The sequence below is a fragment of the Monomorium pharaonis genome, chromosome 2 (genome assembly GCF_013373865.1).
Source record: "Monomorium pharaonis isolate MP-MQ-018 chromosome 2, ASM1337386v2, whole genome shotgun sequence".
Classification (NCBI taxonomy): domain Eukaryota; kingdom Metazoa; phylum Arthropoda; class Insecta; order Hymenoptera; family Formicidae; genus Monomorium; species Monomorium pharaonis.
Window position 1 is genome coordinate 33,093,058 of NC_050468.1, and position 21,196 is coordinate 33,114,253.

Below are 21,196 nucleotides of genomic sequence, written 5' to 3' on the forward strand. Positions count from 1 at the left end.
GCGCGACAAACGCGATGCGCATACGCACGTCCGCAGTGTGTGTGTGCGGGCCGCAATTTTGCACGGCGGCCGAGCGCGAGGTCAGTATGCGCCTGGTCCGGCACGGTCGTGGTGCGAGGCGTGCCGCTCGCGATGGAGCTGCGCGAGATGAACCGCGCGTACGGCACTGCGGAGGAGACCGCGGAACTCCTGCCGCAGCGCGACAGCGCGCCCGAATACGAGAGCTACTTCATCGAATATGCGATGCAGAAGGAGATGATCAATCGCAACCGGTGCTCCGCGAGCCGACGATTGCTCAGTCAGGCCGCACACCTGGACTTCAATTTTTCCAATAGCAATCACTCCAAGGTTGGTCCTCGACGGTCTCACGGGGAGATCGCGGCCGACCGCGGATCTCTCCTTCGCTCGGGAGGTGCTCTACGATCCCGAAGAAGCTTCTTCGTGCAAGAAAACCGTGATGCCATCCGTGGCAACTCGAAAGAGGATCTGAGAATCGCGAGATTCCCAGATGTTCAAAAAAAGAGGCATGAGATGCTGAGGATTCGGGTGTCTTAGGATCGAAAGATCATCTTGGGAAAGCAGAATTTTAAAGATACATATTGACTTTTCTTACATTCTTTTTCTTGTAACTTAAAAAATGATGGTTTCTCTCTAGAAGAGAGACGCGAAAAATTATTCCGCACTTTTGTACGTGTCAATAATTTTTTTAAGGCATTCTTTTGAACGATATATCAGAACGCTACGTATTACACAAGATTACATAAATGCTTACGCCCTTTTATAATTTTTTTAAATCTATTTTATTATATATATACACGTGGTTGTTTATCACAATGCAACTACAATACGTTTACAAATTTCTTTTTGCACAATTGCAATTAACTAACGAATACTAATCTATTATCTTTATTTTATTAATTTATTTAATTATATACTGATATTTATTTATTTATGTTTTTATTAATATTTGTTATATTTAATTATTTATAATCACACAATTTAGATGGAAAATAGTATTGCACTTCCATGAGTTTCTTTCTTCGTCAAATTTGTACGTTTATACTAGTCTTTTAAATTGCAATTTTTTATTTTCTATTCGAAACTTTATTTAGAGGCATTTATGGATTTACGGTCTTCGAAGAAGTTGTATATTTAAATTATGATAATTATCTCAACAAGAGTGTCTTAATCGATCAGTGAATTTGTAAATTTGGTCCTCGTTAGGATTCACCATGTGCCGGAATCACTATGATCCACACCTCGGGCGCGAACTGGCCGCCCTCCAGGAAACGCGAGGAGGCGACAGCTCTGGAGAACCTTAGGAAGAGGGTAGAGCAGAGCAAGTTGTACAAGGCGGACCGAATTACTGATCCCGTCGTAGCTACCACATCCTCAATAAACTACGAGTTGACTCAACAACAGCCGGACAATCGGCCGAAACTTCTGAAGGTAGACGGTGAAAATACATTCGGAAAGACATTGCCATGTTTAATTTAAAAAAAAAAGACAGAAACTTGATTCTCGATTTGATAATTCTTTTTCTTTCTCTCCTTTTTTAGCGCGTTTTTTTTTCTTTAGAATTTTATTGCTACAGGATCGAATAAATTGTAATTTCCAAACTGCATTGATTCCAAAAGAAGGTCAAAATTATATCCACTATATTTTCCAGAAATGTGAGAAATTGTCAAATGATTTAATTACAACTCTACGTCATTTTTAGAACGATAAAAATTAATTGATAATAATATTCTTTCGTGTGTTTTTATCTCGAGAATCGCGTTTAATTGCTAGACGATCTAATAAACTGGGAACTTCGGGATTCCAAACTGCGTTGACTCCGAAAGGTCGAATATATATATATATATATATATATATATAATGTGAGAAATGGTCTCTACGTCACTTTTAAAATGATTAAAATGAAGCCGATAGTAACATATTTTAACGCGTAATTTTTTTCTCTCGGAAATTGCATTTAATTGTTAATTGTCTAATAAACTAGGAATTTGCATTTCAAATTGGATTGATGCCGAAATGTCATGATTACGGTGAATATATAGAAATATGAGAAATTGTCATACTGCACTGTCCAATGATCTAATTACTGTTCTCCGTCACTTTTAAAATGATTAAAATGAAGCCAATAGCATTACTATAGTAATACTTAGATTGTCCATAGACAATCTAATAAATTAATAAACGAGGAACTTAGATTTCAAATTGCATTGATTCAAAAGGTGAGAATTATGCGTCAAGTATATTTTCTAGAAACATGAGAAATTGTCAAATGATTTAATTATTCATTTTTAGAACAATTGAAAAGCTAACAGCAATAACTATAACTGTGAGATCGCGTTTTCTTGTAAACCCCGGGCAGAAGAACTAAAGACGAACGTCACGTGCCAGATATATGTCTTGGAATCGCGGAATATAATTTCCGTTGTGTCCTTGGCTTGACCCGATATGCGACTGTTTTCGAAATGGAATACGAAATCAAAAGAGCGAAGGAGCACGCGCGCAAAGTACTTGGGTCGATACTTTAAAGTTCAGGAGCGGCGCATCGTTGTCTCGGATCCTATCGCACGATCGTAAATGCAATTGAGAAACTGCACCTATTCAAGAACAGGTCTATTCGAGACTTTGGATTCGCACAAAATTATTTTACTCGCGGAGCAAAGCTTTCTTCAGGGGATTTGAGACACGAAGCGATGCTTGCTCTGAGTCCGCAGGTTGAATATCATAGTGCTCTTTAAATTTTAAAGGAGAAGAGAACTAGGATTGTGGAAATGTAGGTCTAAGGATGCAAGAGTGCAATTAAAGTTTAAGAATTCAGATATACATTGATAAGAATCCGAAAACCCAAGAGAATTTATGAATATCGAGATATCTGCAAGTTTATCGATCTTAAGACTTGAAAATTCAAGGATCGAGCACGAAACCGCGTTGATCGAAAATTCAAAAAGGCATAATAATAATAATAAAATATAAAATTTTAGGAAGCATTTAGGAATTTGCAAATTTAAAGATTTGCGAGGGTTCCGAAAATTCACGTTTTAATAAAAAAATCTTGAGAGTTATAAATTCGTGTTCAGAGATCTGAGGAGGCGAGCGCCTTAGAGCGAAACGAAGACGAAGTTGTAGGACATCGCGTGCAGATTATCGCATAGATAATAGATGGAATTGCGTGAATATGTATATCACGATGGATTTTCTTGTAGATACTCAGCAACCGACCGATGAGTATCACGCACGACAGCAGCGACTTGGAGACCGATTGGCGTGATAGCGAATTTATCACCGAGTGCCTTTGCTGGCACAATGTTTATCGACAACGGCACAATGCACCCCCGTTGATCATGTCACCCCAGGTAGTAAATTAGAGAACGATAAAGAGCACGGAAACGGCGCAGGCATAAATGCCGCAAAGCCTCTTAAGTTCAAAACTTATACGTTATCATTTGACTTTTGCAGTTGTGCGAGTACGCTCAATCGTGGGCTAATCATTTGGCGCACACGAACACATTTTATTACAGGAACGATCGAAACGTAGGTCACAATCTTTATTGTCGTCCCGGCGGCGGGGTACCCGGCGACGTCACGGGGCAGGAAGTCGCGTCCTATTGGTACTCCGCCGTAAAGCAATACGACTTCCTCAAAGAACCGGACATTCTCCACGCCAACGTAAATGCGGGTAAAAGAAAAAATAATCTAACAATATCTAAACTTAGAAAAAGCATAATGTTATTTTATGGTTTGACGACGAAAGGAAATAAGTGCCTTAATGTTGCCGTTTAATTTATTACATTATATTTGCAGGTACACGGAGAGAATTTTTCCTTAGAACTCACCTTTAAAGTTGTGGTAGTCGTGGAACATGGCCTTCGAAGAATTTTATCATGTTCTTTTTCTTTAGCGTACACTGAGAAAAAAGATGTCAGTTTAATTCTTCTACTTTATTGAAATTCTTTAATTTAAATATGTATTTCAATTAAATATATAAATACTTGAATTCAAATATGTTATGCATTTAAGTTAAATACATAAGAACTTCAATTGAAGAAATTTAATTAAGTTAAAAAATTTAGTTAAATTAACTATTTTTTTCCTCAATGAGATTTTTTCCTACAAAGAGTCAAGAAGGAGATTTGGTTTACAAAATCTTCTATCATTTATCAATTCTTTAAAATTTTTTGTTATTCATTTTCTATTATCCTACATTTTAAAAATTATATATATATATCTTTACATTTATATCTTTGTACGTTCTTCCAAAGAATTTTACTGTACTTTACTAAATTTTACTAAAATTTGATAGTATAATTATAACTTTGGTAAAATTTTTTGAAGTCCATGCTATCCTTTTAAAGATTGTTATGCTTTTAAAGACAGTTATGCTTTTAAAAGTAAATTTTAAGAAAAATTCTCCTCGTGTATTTCTTTTTAGGTATTACAACAAATCTCATTTGAATTAAGGAGAACGATTGATATGAAGGTACATTTTCTTAGGTCACTTCACCCAGCTTATATGGGCGAGAAGCCGCTACTTCGGGGTCGGCAAGGCGTGCAGTAGAAGCGGCAAGGTGATCGTGGTGGCGAATTACGAGCCAGTGGGCAACGTGTCCGGTCAGTTTCAGAACAATGTGTTCCCGCCGTTACCCGAGAACATGAATGTGATGTTGTCGCCACCCTCCGTGCGAGTGTCGCGGGGGCAATATGAGCTGTTGAAGCCGACGGCTTCATCCTTGCCGCCGCCGCCGCCACCACCGCTTCCGTTGTCGGACACCGCATCCACCGCCAGCAACACCATGTCCGTCAGCTCCGGTCAATAATACTATGGCCGTGCGAAATGCCTTCTCTGTATTTGCGCGCGATGGGCCGGACGCTGAAGAAACAGAAAAAGAAAGAAACAAGCCGACCCTTCGCGTGCCGCGAATCAAAGACTTCGGACACGCGAAACACGATGACCGATATCTCCGTCGGAAAGAGCGATATCAGAAGTTTTTCACGAATCAAAGTCGACACGTATCTCTGAAAGCTTCTGAAAGTTTTTTTCAAAAATGAATGGGAGCCCGACCATGGGCGCGCTAGCTCATTGCCATCACAAACTCAATATGCCCATACTGATTAATCGTTGGAAAGTATTGCAACGCTTTACTTTTGTTTTATTGTTGCAACTTTACCTCAATCCAAACGTATTTGGTAATTTTTTCCACGGATATGTCGATCGTCAGGTTTTACTGCCAGGTTTCAGCTACCGCTTGCAAAAGCAGTGATAATCAAATATACACCGAGCTTCATCGTGATAGCTGATAACATATAAATGATTAAATCGAGTAGTACAATCTGTGTAATTATTAACAGTGACGTAACTTTTCGTTTGTTTATCGATTCCGCGTGAAAGTAAAAAATAATATATGTGAATTAGAAAGTCAGGATGTCTAAAAAAGAAAGACAAGTGAAATTAGGCAAAGAAATTGAAATAGTATATTGTGTAACAAGTGCGATGAGTTAGCTATTGCCCGTAAGTGCAGGAAGTGGATGCAAGAGTCGAAGACGAATGCGTTCATCTGCACGAAAGGACAATGGTTGATCCGCACATGTTGCACACGATATTTTTGTTACCTGTACGTTAAAGTATTATCCTTGAGTGTGAATTGACAGATGAAAAAAGGATCACTTTTGGTGCAGATGGCAAAAAATATTTTAAGAGGACAATTGTAACAATCAAAATTCTCTTAGGATTAAAATAATAAGACTAATTAATTGTAAAATGTTTAGAGTATAAAATTCCTCTTTTTTTATAAAGTTTCAATTTCTTTTCCTTTTTTTTATATGTATTTGCAGGAAGAAAGACAAGAAAAAGTTGTTTTTTGAAGAATCACGTCACTGTTCGTAATATCAAGTTAATCAAAAAGTCTTTTCGTATTTTATGCAAAAAAAAAATTATTTTTTATATGAAGTGTTTTTATTTTAATTAGCAATATAATCTCCTCGTCTAATGATCTCTTCCTATTGATCGAGGTGAATTCAAAATAGTCGCTCTTTTTCCTCCCTCTCGTGATTTGCGTTTAATGCAGATGCGCCAAGTAAAGCGATTCAAAATACGAAGAGACTTTTTGACCAATCAAATAATGGAAGCTCAAATTTAAAAGTCACATTTTTATTTCCGGTTTAGAAAAAAGTTGTAGAAACGCTTGAAAACCAGTTTGTAACTTGCTTTCAAATTTTTCTAAGTTTATTCGCTGACTATTCTTTGCATATCATGTGAAAGCAAAATGAAAGCTGGAATTGTTCAGAATACTCAGAAGCTCGTATCTATTTTGTACATCGGTTTAGGACTGGCACTTGTTTAAGGGACTTCTAGTTATGTAAGCTATGTAAGATATATTTGAAAAGCCTAAGTGAAATGAATCGCGCCTAAGCAGGGAGATGATACTTTGCACTTTTCCGTCCTGTTAAAACTAAAACTCAATGGTTTGCGGAATGGAAGTTGAATTTCTTGACATTTTTAGCGCTAACGAAACGTTCCTATTGAATAACAAGGATTAGTGTGTTTCCCCATAAATTGGGAAAATAATCGAACTCAAAGTTGAAAGAAAAACGTCGATTGAAAACCTGAGAGATGATAGAGCATTATCAGCGTTGTTTAGAAGTATTTGTGAGATTGTTGGATGTTAATCTTAAAACGGCTAGAGTAGGATCCACTTGATCCTGAATAATGCCAAATGAAAAAAATTTTGTTAAGAAAGCTTGTATTTATTTTTTTTCATATAAATTTGAAATTAAAAAAGAAGTTAGCTAAGCATATATATATATTCATATCTTACATTTGTATCGCTAAATGTTAGATGTGAATATATACTTCCTAAGTAGCTTAGCATTGCCCTTAGTTTACGTGATGATTTATCGAGTCTTGACGGAAATTAAATTTACACTAATTATTCTAAGAGAAATTCAGCATAACGAAGTCTTTAATTATAATATGAGACAGGCATTCGTTTGAAAGCGATAATTAACACGAACCTCTCGCTTTCAACCGACAAGCACAAATACGCTACGTTTGAGGTTTGCCAGACTGATAATCATTATCATATAGAGGGACAGTTACATCGATGCTTTACATTTCGCCTTGTGATAATTTATTATAAGGTACAATACGAGAATTAAATCTTCCATTCCCCAATTATTAATTCCCATAAAACGAAAAGAGAAGCGATAGAACGAAAGAATTAACTCAATCGGTGATTGAGAAAAATCTTTAGGTCGACGTAGTTATTGCTTCGAATGTTGTTGCAGCAATTCTAGTGCATTAAATAAGATGATATATATATATATATATATATATATATATATATATATATACATGACATTTGATCTACGGCGAGATTGTTAATGAAGTAACATCGATTATTAGAAAAAGGTTTCTCAGGTACACAAGTTATTGTGTGGCGATTTTAGTAAAAGCAAATTTTTACAGCGGTTTTTGTAATTCGACCCTGTTGGTCCTTGATTTGCTATAGAAAATATATTAGATCGATTGTTATGGGAAATAGAAATTATTTTTTATAGATAGATTGTTGTAAAAAGAAAAAAGGATTATTTTTCGCTCGTAGTCGACTGACTAGTACTTCGTTTTTTAAAAGCATAAGAAATAAGGTGTTAAACTTAAAAAAAATGTTAACCTGTTAAGGAGATATTTTTAACTCTTTACATTAGATTCTCGCGCTTCTGTAAAATCTTATGTGGTGCCACGTAAAACGATAAAATCGTTAATTAATCAATTGCACATTAAATACCGTTAACAATTCACTTAAATCAAATTACTCAATTAGTTTAATCGCGCTTTGTACAATTTAATGTTGAGATTATCGTCAGAGCTCGTGTGGCATAAAACGACGTGCGTTCCACAATGTCGATAATAATGTTGACCCATTAGCGTGCACAGGGTTAAATAACAAACGCTCGATGTGATAATTAAGAGGCTTTCATTAATCTAAGAATGTTAATCAAATTAAGATTACCAAGAGGATCGACGGGGTCGAAATGTTTGTCGCTTTTGAGTTTCTTTTTTCGTATGCGGCGCATACGAGCTATTAAAAAGCAAGTGGAGTATTTTAAAGTACATGTATGCTCACCTGTTGACAATCGATACTGAAACGTCGTTTCATTTATTGTAAATTGACGACTTGAAAATTTTGAGATCTACGCATGGAGTGTACGGACCTTAATTTTAAGAACACGCAGATTTCTTAATGAATCTATCTTCCATTCGGATTTTGTAACAAAATCAGATTTCTAGATCTTTTCAAACTAAATATTTTAATGATCATGTCATATATGTTTTTATTAATGAGAGAAATTTATTTGAAATTATTCTGATCCATCAAAATTTGATACGGTGAATAATACTTTTTATAATTATATATTAATTCAAAAAATGACATAATTAATTGCACTTAAATATTCATGGAATTCTAATAAACTTAATCAGATTATAATAGGAAAAGTATATCAAAAGAATCTTCTATATTGTTTATTTTATCTTAAATCTATTTTTTAATATACAAATTTTTGTTATTATTCATAGATAGTCTATTGGATCTGCCAGAAGCTCACGTAGTTTATTATTAGCTTTGGTAACATTGAATCTCTTTAATAAAAAAAAATTATCGATTCCTGTTAATCGCTTTATATATGTAGAAATAAAAAATAAAAAAGTTAAGAGTGGAACGACGTTAATGTACTCGTTGTTAAAGCGCAGGGCATAGCCTTAACGAAATGAATTAAATGCATTGCAATCCAACATATTTTGTAACGAATAAATGTTAATAAAATTATCTCTCTTTACAGAAACATGTCTCGCAAGTTCTATTCCCACATTTCGACATTTTCTGCGAAAGCAGAATATACCACATTTTCAAAACAATTTTAAACACATTAAAAATAAATATAATGGCCTTTAATCTTGCATGAATTTATTTTTTATATTACAAGACTTTATTTATTACTTTATTCGGCACGTATGGAAAGAAAATGTGTTCTGATAATGTTAACATGTTCCGTCGATAAATAAATAAGAGTTATAAGAGACATCAGAGAGGAAGGAGGCATCGAGTGTTGAATACAGCTGACATATATTTTCCGTCAAATATCGTATTTCGCTAATAACATTACATGATACAATAATTAAAAAATATACTGTACTTTGCGAAATTACAATCGATACTATAAGTAAAATATAGTAAGATTAATAACATCCCCATGACGTGTCTCTCGGTGAATAGCAACCGACTAATATCGCTCTTTTCTCGATTTTTTCTCCATAGATTATGAAAACAGGTTTACAAAATATAGTGCAAATATATACGCTTGCTATACACAACAATAAGGGAATCTTCGATTATTGTTTATCTCTTTCTTTTTCTCTCTCTTTCTTACTCTTTTTCTCCCTTTCATTTTCTCTCATCTATTAATATATTTGATTAACATCGAGTTTAGGCTTCACCTCGACGTGAATACGTTTGAATATTCTCTGCAATTAGTCGCTATTAATTAATTAATGTCGACTCAATCGGCTCTCGATATGGCTGATTAAAACTAAAAAATTTAAGACTACGGACGATAAAACCTCGCTTGCGCGACAATTGTACGATCGGCGTACAGCCCAAAGTGGAAATTCGTTGTGATCACGAGCAAAATTTGTCGCATGACATCATATAACAAGCTGCTCAGTATTATCACTAGCGTTCCCAAATAAAGGAATGGTAAAGATCGGAATATTGAATCTTGAAGAACGGAAAAAAATACACACACACACACACACACACACACGCACGCACGCACGCACACACACACACATACATACATGTGACAGATGAGATAAAAGTGCATTTCTGAAAACTCTCAATGGATACAGAAAGCAATTATTAAAGTCGCTGGAAATTAATTGCAGAATCTCATCTGAAGAAAGTTAAATGTTTTATTTACGCGAAAAGTTTAATATAAAAGTCATCGTTTTTGAAAGAAAATCGTCAATCATTCATATAAATATTCCGTATCATAATAAACTCTTTGCTTCTCAAGCAAAAAGTTTGAACAAACAAATTTGAGAATGTGCATGACAATAAAAATGCGAATAAAGCAAAGATATATTAGTACTGATCTGCAGTAATATTATATTATTAGTTACGCGATGTTAGTATTGCATTATGTGCATATACTCTCATTCTCTCTCCTTTTCCTTTCTTCTTTTTCTCTATTTCTGTGCCGCAAGATAAGCTTTATAATACTCGTAAGTTTCAAAAAGAAAATTGTTAAAATCGAATTATCTTCACAAATAATACTTAAAACATTACTCGGAGTTCCTTAGAATACTGTCGAAACGCAAATGCAGCCAATAATTTCTCTTTGTCAGAATACAGATTGGACGGTGAGAAATGTTGCATAATTTTAACAAATATACCGAAGCACTGAGTAGAACGTAAAATACTTCTTCAGCGTTAATCGAAACGATTCGCGTAGCAATTTCTATCACGCAAGATCGATCGATTAACGAACATTCTCCACAATTGTTTGTACAGTTACTACATAAATTGTTCCTTACATCCTAATATTGCTACACTTTGTTCTTCACATTAGATCACTAAGCTCTCTTTTTTGGAATACTGCTTTAACATCCATGAATACTCGAGATGCGAAAGAGTCGAATACATTTAAACTTAAAAGTTTTACAATTACGCGAAAAAATATATTGAGTGAATTTCGCATCCAACGATAACAATTTAATTATCACTTTAGCGATCACTTGAGGCAATTAACAGTATAATTACGTAAAGTGAGGCACTTAAGATGTGAATTCTCGACTAATCACACGCAACACAGTTCAAAAGTTATATTTCTAAAAAAGAATTGATATTTCTGAAAAGCATAATGAAAAGAATAAAAAAGACAGAATAAAAGAACGGTTAATTATATTAAATAAGGAACATTTTATATTTTTCTTATTCAATATTCAACTGTTCCTTATTTATTGTTTCCTATTCCATTTATTATATGCAGCCATTTATTTTATAAAATAAGTAATAATTATGAAAACAGCAAAATAACATACGTGTGATAAAAAAAAATTCTTTGTTTCTTATTAGAAATTTTTTAAAATTGCTCAAAATAAAAATATGTTAAAGAATTTTATAAAGAACAAATTAATTACACTCTCTGTAATTCTTCATATTCCAATATAAAATTAATATATTGAATTTTACAGCAGTATACAGAGATTTATATTGCAACAATACTTTTTTGTGTATAAAAAACGTAAAACTATTATAATATAAATCTTCGAATCCCGTGATTTATTTTTCATTTTTACATGATCTCAAACTAAATAAGCAATTAATTAATCGATAAAAAAATAATATTAATTGATTATATAAATCTATATAAAAAATATATGTGAGTAATGAATATATTGCAATAAACATCTTAAGTGATTCACTCTATACATTAATCAAAAATGCTTTTACAAGAATAAGTTTAATAGACAAAAAATAATTCTCTTTATAAGTACTCTACTAATGAAACAAGAAAACAATTCTTAATTATATTTCAAAGATTAGCAAGAACTAAATTTGGTTCCTCGCTATTTAAATTCATTAAAATATCGATAATGCACCGCATAAGATTTCTGTTTTCTAGAAAATTGTTAAATGGAACAAATAGAGACACTGTAAAATAGGAATCTTTTTATTACGGTTGCATTATCCATATCGCGTTTATTCTACGCTCTGTACAAGAGCCTGTAATAGAGCCTTCGTTTGTATTCTAGGAGCTTTTATCAGAGTTCTACAGAATGGTAGGGCTGCCATTCGAGTTCTGAAGAATAGAACTGTCGTTCGAACTCTACGCAAAATGGAGCTTTAATACGAGAACTAAACTAGTGCCATAGCTATACTTCTGGAACGTGTTATATATAAATATAAATCTTTCATTATATTCGCATTCTTCATTTCTCATTTATACGCACATACACACGCACATACATACGCTACCACTCATGCGAACATGTTCTCCTTTTCTCTTCTCTTTTTCTATTTTCCGTTCTATTTTCTATCTACCTTTGCTACTTTGTCATATCTTGTTCAGTGCATAATGGCGTAAGTGTGTAAATCATATATAGTAGTAGTACAATTTAAATATATATATCAGAATCTTTCGCTGCCGAGAGATAAATATAAAATTAACGCGTATGATAATCAAGTTGCCCGGTCTAATGTCTGTCTACTCTTTATGTACACTCGCGCGAGCTATCCTCACAAAACAATCCGCCTCTCAGGTGCTTATTCAGTACTTGCAATCTTTAGCTTATCGTATTAGTCTCGACAGATTACATTGATTTCTTTATAGTAAGATTATGTTGGTCCGGAAGTATTCAGGAATATATTGGACGCACGAGAACGGCCGGACAGCTTCCTTTCTCGTTGCGAAACAATGTCGCGAAACGTCGCGTCCGTTTATGTTATTATATTGGTCCTTCTCTTCGCAGAACACACAACATTTTTGGTCAAAGAGCTATACAAAATTCCATTTGTACTGTCAACACTGTGTGAAAAATCTCCGTCGGCTAATCAGATTCATTTTGAATGTAAAGTAGCCCTCCGTGTAATATATCATTAGTAATAAAATTAAATGTATCGCTTCGTAAAACTACAACTATGCGTAGTATACAGATTTCTCTGTACGTCTCTTTCTTCTTATCCGCGACACAAAACGCACGACAATGTATCCAGAGCGTTCGGGGAAAAATAAGGCAGAGAAATTCGGTAATCTTAATTATTACGTCTCATACGAGTTGGCTGAGAAACTCTCTTGAATAAAGCAAATATAAATGTAGGTTTTGTAAGTTGTGTAAATTTCTTTTTTTGCTAACAATATCTCCTTCAGTTAAACAATTAGTTTTCTTATAAAATTTGAAATATATATCTATAAATGTATCATTATATCAACATCGTAATATCTGTTTTTTAATAAATAAATCATATAAATTTTGAAAAGATTACCCTTTTTTCACGTATATCACATTCCTTCAATTATGCAGTTCATAATGACGATTTTCCTCCAAGCGCCTTAGATATTTAAAAAAATATTCATTCTATCTTAATTGCTAAAGAGCCTGAAAATAAGAATGCAACGTTTAGGTCCTATTGTTATTGGTGTTATTGCCACTAGTGGTGGTGGTGTTGTTATTATTATGGATGTTGGAATTAAGCGGGCTACTGATGTTGTCGATCTCACGCTGGGCTCGCGAAATTTTCACCTTATCTCGCGGTGTACCGTCCTCGCCAGTTTCCATCGCAAACATCTTCATTTTCTCCTTGAAACTAAGTTTCTCTGGTACCGCTCCAATTTGTGAGTTCTGTTGTTTCTGCTTCTCCGCCAGTCGCTTTTGCCTCGGGTCCCTGAAACAGCAACTATTTAGCACACTTACGCAAGGAGCTTACTCATTCGATTCTATCTCTTTCAATCTTAGTGCACGCGCAACACAAGAACTCACTTATAGACTTCTTGAGCGCCGATCACACCCGGGGTTGCGCCAGTAAATGAAGTCCCGGATCCATCCGGTGTCTTAGGAGAGGCTAATAAATTTTCCGCGTCGTTGATAAAATTCTGAAAACAATTAATTAATTAATACTACATGTATAGTATATCAATATGTGGCAAATATATTAGATGAATGCAAAGTCCGATCTTTCACTAAAAGTCATTTGGTTATCTTTAACACACATCTCTTTTTAATCGATAAAATAGTTTTTATCATGTTCTGTAATCTTTTTTAAAAGTTTATTATATATGATTGCCATAATTATCAAATGTTCGTTTTTTATCAAAGTCTTTCGCAATGTGTTTGTTTTTTAGGCATTAAAGATAAAAAATTTTCCTATTCAAAATGTTCTACAATAAATGGAACAAATGATAATCTGATGTGATGTGATGTCAAAAACATTTAGGAGACTGAACTGAAAATTGAGGAGATCTCAATTCAATTCTTGGAGTTTGCACTGGACTTATATCGAAGCATAAGGTATAGCGTTGCATAATAAAAGACAATGTTTCGATTGGTTAAGCCCGAACACTCTTCTTAGATTGTATCCTTTATATTAATAACATGTTGAAAATTTTCAAATTATTTGTATGCAATGTATATTGTTAGCCCATGCTAATAAACTTCGTTAATCTTTTTTTCATGATTTTAATTCTTGCACCTTTTAAACTTATAAAAAAAAGATATGGATAATCAATTTTTCGTCATTTTTGTATTTCTCACGCGTTAAATCAAAAATAAATCCGATCCTACAAATTCAAATGCTGAAAATGATATCCTTTAAACGATATGTAATATATATATATATATATATATATATATATATATATATATATATACACACATTATGGACAATGTTTAACACTGAGAAACATCAGTAACAATTTTTAATATTAGACATGGACCTTTTGCATTCATCCAATATAAATATCTCATTGATATAAATACTACAAAAGTACCAGTAGTAACACATTATGACCTGCATAATTTGCATATGTAAAAATCCCGATAGGAATATAATCTGAGAAAAGATTTATAGTTAATCTATTTAATACCAAAATTTAAAAGACGCTATAATTAATTTATTTAAATAAATTAAATTAAAAGATCTTAAATAATAAAAATGTTTCACTAATTATTATTTGTTATTGTATAAATTAAATTATTACGCAGTTTGTTGAATTAATGTAACTTGTTTTAATAAATAATATATTTGATGCTCAAGTAATAAAATATATAATAACGCGTTATTAACATCGAGATTAAATTCTTATCGAGATCAAATTCGAACGTATTACTTTGCAACAAGTATATATTTTTTAGAGGAAACCAACATGATATAAAGCAACGATTATAGAATTAGCAGCTTTTATATACATCATGAAACATGAATATAGATCACATAGAATGAGATATAAATAAAACATTTAATATTACGGCGAATAATGTTTGAATGAGAAAAACATGATTATTAGATGAGAATTGCTATAGCTGACAGTTCATGCATCATAAACATTGTAACATAGACAGCATAATGTAGCAACGACCTATTTTAACATTTATATCTTACTTGTCTATCTGCCATCGTAAGCATTTTGACATATATTCATATTTATAGTAAATTTGTATTGGTGATATATTAACTCTCGGTTATCACACTTATCTCCAGTTACATTGTGTCACACTGGATGCAGCATACCCATTGATTTTGAAACAGTCACGGTTTTAAAACCATCAGAGATATGATAACCAAACAAATTGGGGATTAACTTCAATCCTTTTAGAATATTATTTGATCATTACAATGTTAAAATGTGAAAAGCTTCATGTTAAAAAAAATCTTAAAAATTATAATTTCTGAAAACATCAGTTTTTACAAAAACATCACAACTTTTTTAATTTTAAATATTTTAAGTTAAAAAAAAGTTATGTAATGGCTTATTTGACTTTTCAAAGTTGACACATGAGTATACTGTACCCAGTGTGACAACCGAGGATTAAATTCATATCCCTTAAGGGGATTATATTACTTCTTAATTAATCATTTAATTTATAGATCGCATATCACAAAATAGGAATAAGATTTCAAATAATATTACTTCTCTCAAACAGATATAAAAGATAATACATAATAAAATAAATGAAAAAAGTAATATTATAAAAAAAAATACAAAACAGTAATTTGCAATTTTTTAAGAATTTAAATCAATTGGTCAATTTTACTAACATAAAGCATAGGATAAAACAGAAATAAATTAAAGCAAATAAATGTGATAAAAATTAAAAAAAATAGATATAAGAATTACTTACGTTGGGATCTTCTCTAATAGTATCCATTGAGATTGATGGCGGATTTGATGTTCCAGATGATACATTGCGTAATATAGACTCGCTATTTGCATTCGAATCATGGAAAGAGACTCTTTTCATAGATGCTGACTGTTGAGAAGTAGGAGGTAGGTTGGATGTAGTCGACCCGTTTGATCTAAGAGCACTTTGCTGAGACATAACGGCATAACTGGAGCCTCGTTCGGGTGGCGGAGGTGCAGTATCGTTTACATTGTTTTGTGAAGCTAGAATAAAGAAATATATTTAACAAAATAATTAAAAATTATTACGTGAGCTACATAAACAATAGATTTAATAAATATAATGAAAATGTAATATATCTTTCATTGACAAAGAAAAATATTTTTAATTTTTCCTTTAAAAAAAATATGAAAATACAGAGACTCGATATACAATCCATAAATTTTAACAAGTTCTAAAAGTAATTTTACACTACTAACGCATAGATACGTTGGAACCATTAATAATCAAATTGTCCAAGCGCAACATGCTGGGGTGAAGCTGACTGCGTGGATGCTGACTGGGCTGATATGTTTGTTGCTGCGATTGCAATTGTTGTTCCTCCTGCTTCTTTTGGTTTTCTTCGTATTCAACTTGTTTCCGCTTCACCTCATCCATTTTTCGTTGCAATTCCCTGTCTTCCACAGAATGCGGCGTACCCATAGAATATGACTTCTGACCGGAATTGAAATGGCTAAGAGATGTGCCATAATTAGGTGTCGATACATGCTCTTCACTCTGACCTATAGTCGTTTGTTGCTGTTGCTGATTTGATTGCACATGCAAGCCGCTGTTTTCTTGGCTAGGACTGTTCATTCCGACATTCTGAGACACCGTTTGGTTGGACAGAATATGAGCGTGGCTGCTGGTAACAGATTGGCTGCTAAGAGGTTGAACAGGTAAACCACCTCTTATAGATTGATTGCCTGTGACTGTTCTTGATAAAATCGGTGGCTGTAAGGTTCCTTGGACAGTTCTATCCTGGCTGGCCGCCATCCTCAGCAAGCCCTGAACGCGCTGTACACTCTCGTTGTCTAAATCGTTGCTCTCCTCGTCATCGTCTTGATTGGCAATCTCTTCTGCGCGTTTCTGGAAGTCTCTCTCCAGTTGGAGAGCTCGCAGCTGCTCCTCCTGCTGCTGAGTTCGATGCGTCAACGCGCTTAGTTCGGCGATCTGCTGATCTCGCCATTGTCGAGCGGCTTCTCTTCTACGGGCTTGTTCCTAAAAATGTCAATAATGTCAGATAAACGGGAAAAAAAAACAGATTTCAGAAAATGTCTTATTATTATGGAATTATTACTGAAATTCTTGTACAAAAAACATTTTTTTCAATGTAAAAAATTAAATTTAGATTAAAATTATTGCTCTAGCGAGATTTATTCGCATTTATTTTTTAATCCTATCATTTTATTTATTATTCTTTTATTACTATTACCTTCTCCCTCTCTTCTCGTTGCCAAGGATTCGTCGCGCTATACTGATACTGACGCGGTTGTTGCATGGCATTGATTCCTCCCGCAGGGTAATAACTACCTCGTGGTGGATCCTGCATACTTGCGGTATACCTGTAAAAAAGTTTTCTCCATTATTTAGAATCAAATTTAATAACCGACAAGCAACTTCCAAGATGCGTTAAGAAACATACCTCGTATCGGATTGCTTATATAAAGGATGCGTCGAAGTGCTGGGTGGCGGTGGTGGTGGGCTTTCATTAAACGTGTCTTCAGGTAGAGCCGGTCTAGGCGGCACTTCTGATGTCGTCATAGAGTGACCCTCCCCATTTTGCGAACGATTGACGACGTTATCGTTCCCATATTGATCAACACGCTGCTCCAGATTACCATTCGGATAATGCGGATTATTCTGCGAGCTACTAAAATGTCGGTTTTGTTCAGTGTATGATTTCGTCTCCTGAATGTTCGAGTCTCTGCCAAGTAGATTTTCATTGGGTATCGGCTGGTGGCCGCGTGCAATTGCCTCGTTCTTCGGCTTGGACATCATTGGGCCGTATTGATTTCCAATTGCCGGATATCGATTGGGGTACTGATTATATTGACCGTACTGACCGTATTGCGTACTATTATATGGAACATTATACTGAACATCCGGATAATTGTAACCAGGTGCATTTTGTCTCGCAGCATAATTGGAAGTAGTTCCTAGACTCGACGTGGAACCGAGTGGTCTCGGCGTACGTACGTTCAAAGTATTCGGCACTTGTTGAGCAGGAGGAACCGCCACTCGACTGCCGACATTGTACATTGCCGGCGGTCTGTGTTGATTAAGCAGAGGCATGCCAGCGCGTAATTCTCGTCGGCGAACCTCTTCCTGCATTTCCTGCATCTTTGCTTCTTGCCGAATAATGTCGCGCGAAGATTGTGAACGCGGTGGTGGCCCTCCGCCGTGTTGTTGCATTTGATTATTGATTGCTGAATAGCTTTGCTGCTGACCTTGAGGAACGTATGCAGATGTCGGACGGTCTCGCATGTGACCGCCAATTTCTATAGACGGACGATTCAATGAGTTCTGCGAACCCCTCAGGGAACTCTTTTGAATATGCTGAGAGTTCCTACAAAAAATAGCAATAAATTTAGAAAATATTCAAAATTGAATATTTCAAAAAAGTCATAAAATTATTCTAAATTCATCTACATGTAATAAATAACAAATATAGCATGAGAAATGTGTAAAAAATAGAAAAATATAAAGTTAAAGACATACAAAAGTTATATCATACCTGTCGTCTGGCTGTTGTGGACTGATTTGTTGCTTTACCGTTGAGTCTTGATTTCGATAAATACTCAGGTTTTGGTAAAATCGTTCTGCTTCTGTGCTCTGTGCATTCGAGGGTGCATTCGTGTGTGTCGCGTTTGGATTCAAATTGGGTGATGATTGCTGCCTGGTAACCAAGCCACTAGGTGGTAAAGTACCGATTCTCATGGGATCGTGTAAGTTATGGCTCGACCTACATGTATAAGAATTCGTTATTCTTTCAAATATATCTTTTCTCATAATATTTCACGAATAGAATGTATAATTTTCAATTACAATTAAATAATACTAAAGATATTAATAAACAAAAAAAGATTTGATAAATTAAATTTCCGATTATAAATCCCAATTTAATACTTTCCAAAAATTGCATTCTATAATTCTTAAAAATTACTTCTAATATTCTTATTCTCTAGAATAAGTTGTATAAAAGTATGTTTAGCTTAAAAAAATAAGAAATTAAAATCTACATTAAGAATAATTTCAATTGAGTTGATGAGATGATGCTGTTTACCTGGAACGCAAAGAAGTTCCACTGGTGATTGTCGCCATAGGAGGTGGTTGAACAGGTGGTGTAACGCTGTTACTGGAAGAAGCTCTGCTATATCCGGGATTGAATACCTCATGCTGTTGCTTGACCTCAGTTCCCATATCTATTTAAATTCAATTTTTATGTACAAGCGATTAAGCGTATCACATAGTCTTCATTAAATATATTCTTATCCTATTTAAATCATAAGAGACAGACAATTTTTCTTATATTCAAGTGAAACCTGATAAAGCTGTGCGATTTGATAAAAGACGATCATCTTATGCTAATCTAGATAGTGAAATTCGATAAAGCTGTGTGATTCGAGCATGATATGCACACACACACAAAGCTTGCTCTTACTTACTATGCAATGCCGGCACAGACTTGCTGCTGTGAATTTGCTGAGGAGTGGCGTCGTGTCCAAGCCGCGATGGTAAATCCCGCTCGCTCATGCGACGAGGACCTGCGGTAGCCCAAGCGGGTACACAAAGAGATAGCTTTGAGTTAATGCATTGGTGAACACGAAGGTGCCGAGGCGCGACCATTAAAATGATCATTCATGCACATACGCAAAGCATTTGTCGAGAACGAAAACGCTCTCTTCTGGGTCGTCGAAGTCTAACTTTGACACGTTGAAAGCGATGGAAAAAGAAAATGTCATGTGGCTAACTGTAAGACACTTATGGCAATGACGAGCTACACTGAACAAGTCTCTCTCTCTCTCTCTCTCTCTGTGTGTGTGTGTGTGTGTGTGTGTGTGTGTGTGTGTGTGTGTGTGTGCGTGTGTGTGTGCGTGTATGTGTGCGTGTAATGTGATATTGTTTCAACAAGACTATAAAATAATTCTTGGCTGAATGTTAAGGGGGCACATACGTTTGCAGCCACAAAAAAGAAGGCATTTTTCATGAATTTTTTTCAAAGCCAAGAAGCAAACTATTATAAAAATGGGATCTTTTGCATAATGAAGTATATATAAATAAAAATCTTTTGCAGTTCTCATATAAATTTTATTACAATAATTTTGTTAAAAATTTCCCCTCTCCATCGTCGTGTAGTCAACCATGCATAATTCCGCGGTGACAATAAATTTCTCCTTCCCTGTTCAACCAAAATACAAAAATCAAACGACGTCTTAAAGAAAAATAAATTTCTTTGTCGTTGTCGTATCCGATTTTTTAAATTCAAATTTAAAAAAAAATGGCAGACCTTCAAAGTTAGAGTGCCGATTTTTAGCAAAAAATTTTATTTTTGTTTATTAAAAAAAAAATAGAAAAAATTCGAATTGAAAAAATCGGATATGATAACGACAAGGAAATTTACTTTTCTTTAAGATGCCATTTAATTTTTGTATTTCGTAATGAACAGGGACGGGGAAATCATTGTCACCGCGGAATTATGAATGGCTGACTACACGATGATGGAGAAGAGGGGGGAGGGGATTTTTCAATAAATCATTGTAATAAAATTTGTATAAAAACTATAAAAGATGTACTTTATTATGCAAAAAGTCCCATTTTTTGTTTGCTTCTTGGCTCTAAAAAAAAAAATTCATAAAAAATGCCTTCTTTTTTGTGGCTCCAAATGTATGTGCCCCCTTAAAGTAATATATTTATTAAATAATAAAAAATAATGTTTATAATTTAAGCGATAGAAAATATGCACTGAATTTTGCAGAAAAAAATTTTGTACACATAATTAATATTAAATAATATTTAAATATATAATTATTGCGTGCATTATGTGAATAGTTCGTGAGAATTAGATTTAATGCGATTAAGTTAAGTAAAAACAAAAGAATATTATACAATTATAAAATAAAAAGTACTTATTTTGTCACAATTATTACGTGTCACAATTATAATTTCACAATTAAACAATAACATTTGACAAAAGCATTTTTTTCATGCACACATCTATCGTGCACGTAATACCAGCTGTATGGCTAA

The 21,196-nt window shown here is 34.1% G+C and overlaps 2 protein-coding genes across 10 annotated transcripts in view; one reads left to right on the forward strand and one right to left on the reverse strand.

Moving 5' to 3' along the window:
• The first annotated feature begins 54 nt into the window (after window positions 1–54).
• LOC105834787 lies at window positions 55–8,853 on the forward strand. The gene is made up of 5 exons (XM_012677502.3): window positions 55–348; window positions 1,225–1,449; window positions 3,219–3,368; window positions 3,472–3,691; window positions 4,507–8,853. Exons 1-5 carry the CDS (start codon window positions 133–135, stop codon window positions 4,827–4,829), a joined length of 1,134 nt encoding a protein of 377 aa, XP_012532956.1. The 5' UTR covers window positions 55–132; the 3' UTR covers window positions 4,830–8,853.
• A 262-nt stretch (window positions 8,854–9,115) lies between these two features.
• LOC105834788 (afadin) overlaps window positions 9,116–21,196 on the reverse strand; it is a 53,171-nt gene continuing 41,090 nt past the window's right edge. For 4 of the 9 annotated variants that reach the window (XM_028194148.2, XM_028194150.2, XM_028194151.2 and 1 more), the window contains 9 exons: window positions 19,615–19,713; window positions 19,233–19,371; window positions 18,684–18,911; window positions 17,592–18,515; window positions 17,382–17,511; window positions 16,387–17,167; window positions 15,908–16,170; window positions 13,550–13,662; window positions 13,190–13,454 (listed from right to left, as the gene is read on the reverse strand). In XM_028194148.2, coding sequence (XP_028049949.1) covers window positions 13,190–13,454; window positions 13,550–13,662; window positions 15,908–16,170; window positions 16,387–17,167; window positions 17,382–17,511; window positions 17,592–18,515; window positions 18,684–18,911; window positions 19,233–19,371; window positions 19,615–19,713 — 2,942 coding nt within the window. Of the gene's footprint in view, window positions 13,455–13,549; window positions 13,663–15,167; window positions 15,176–15,907; window positions 16,171–16,386; window positions 17,168–17,381; window positions 17,512–17,591; window positions 18,516–18,683; window positions 18,912–19,232; window positions 19,372–19,614; window positions 19,714–21,196 lie in introns of all 9 variants that reach the window. The other 5 variants (XM_012677507.3, XM_028194149.1, XR_003626719.2 and 2 more) reach the window with 4 other exon arrangements.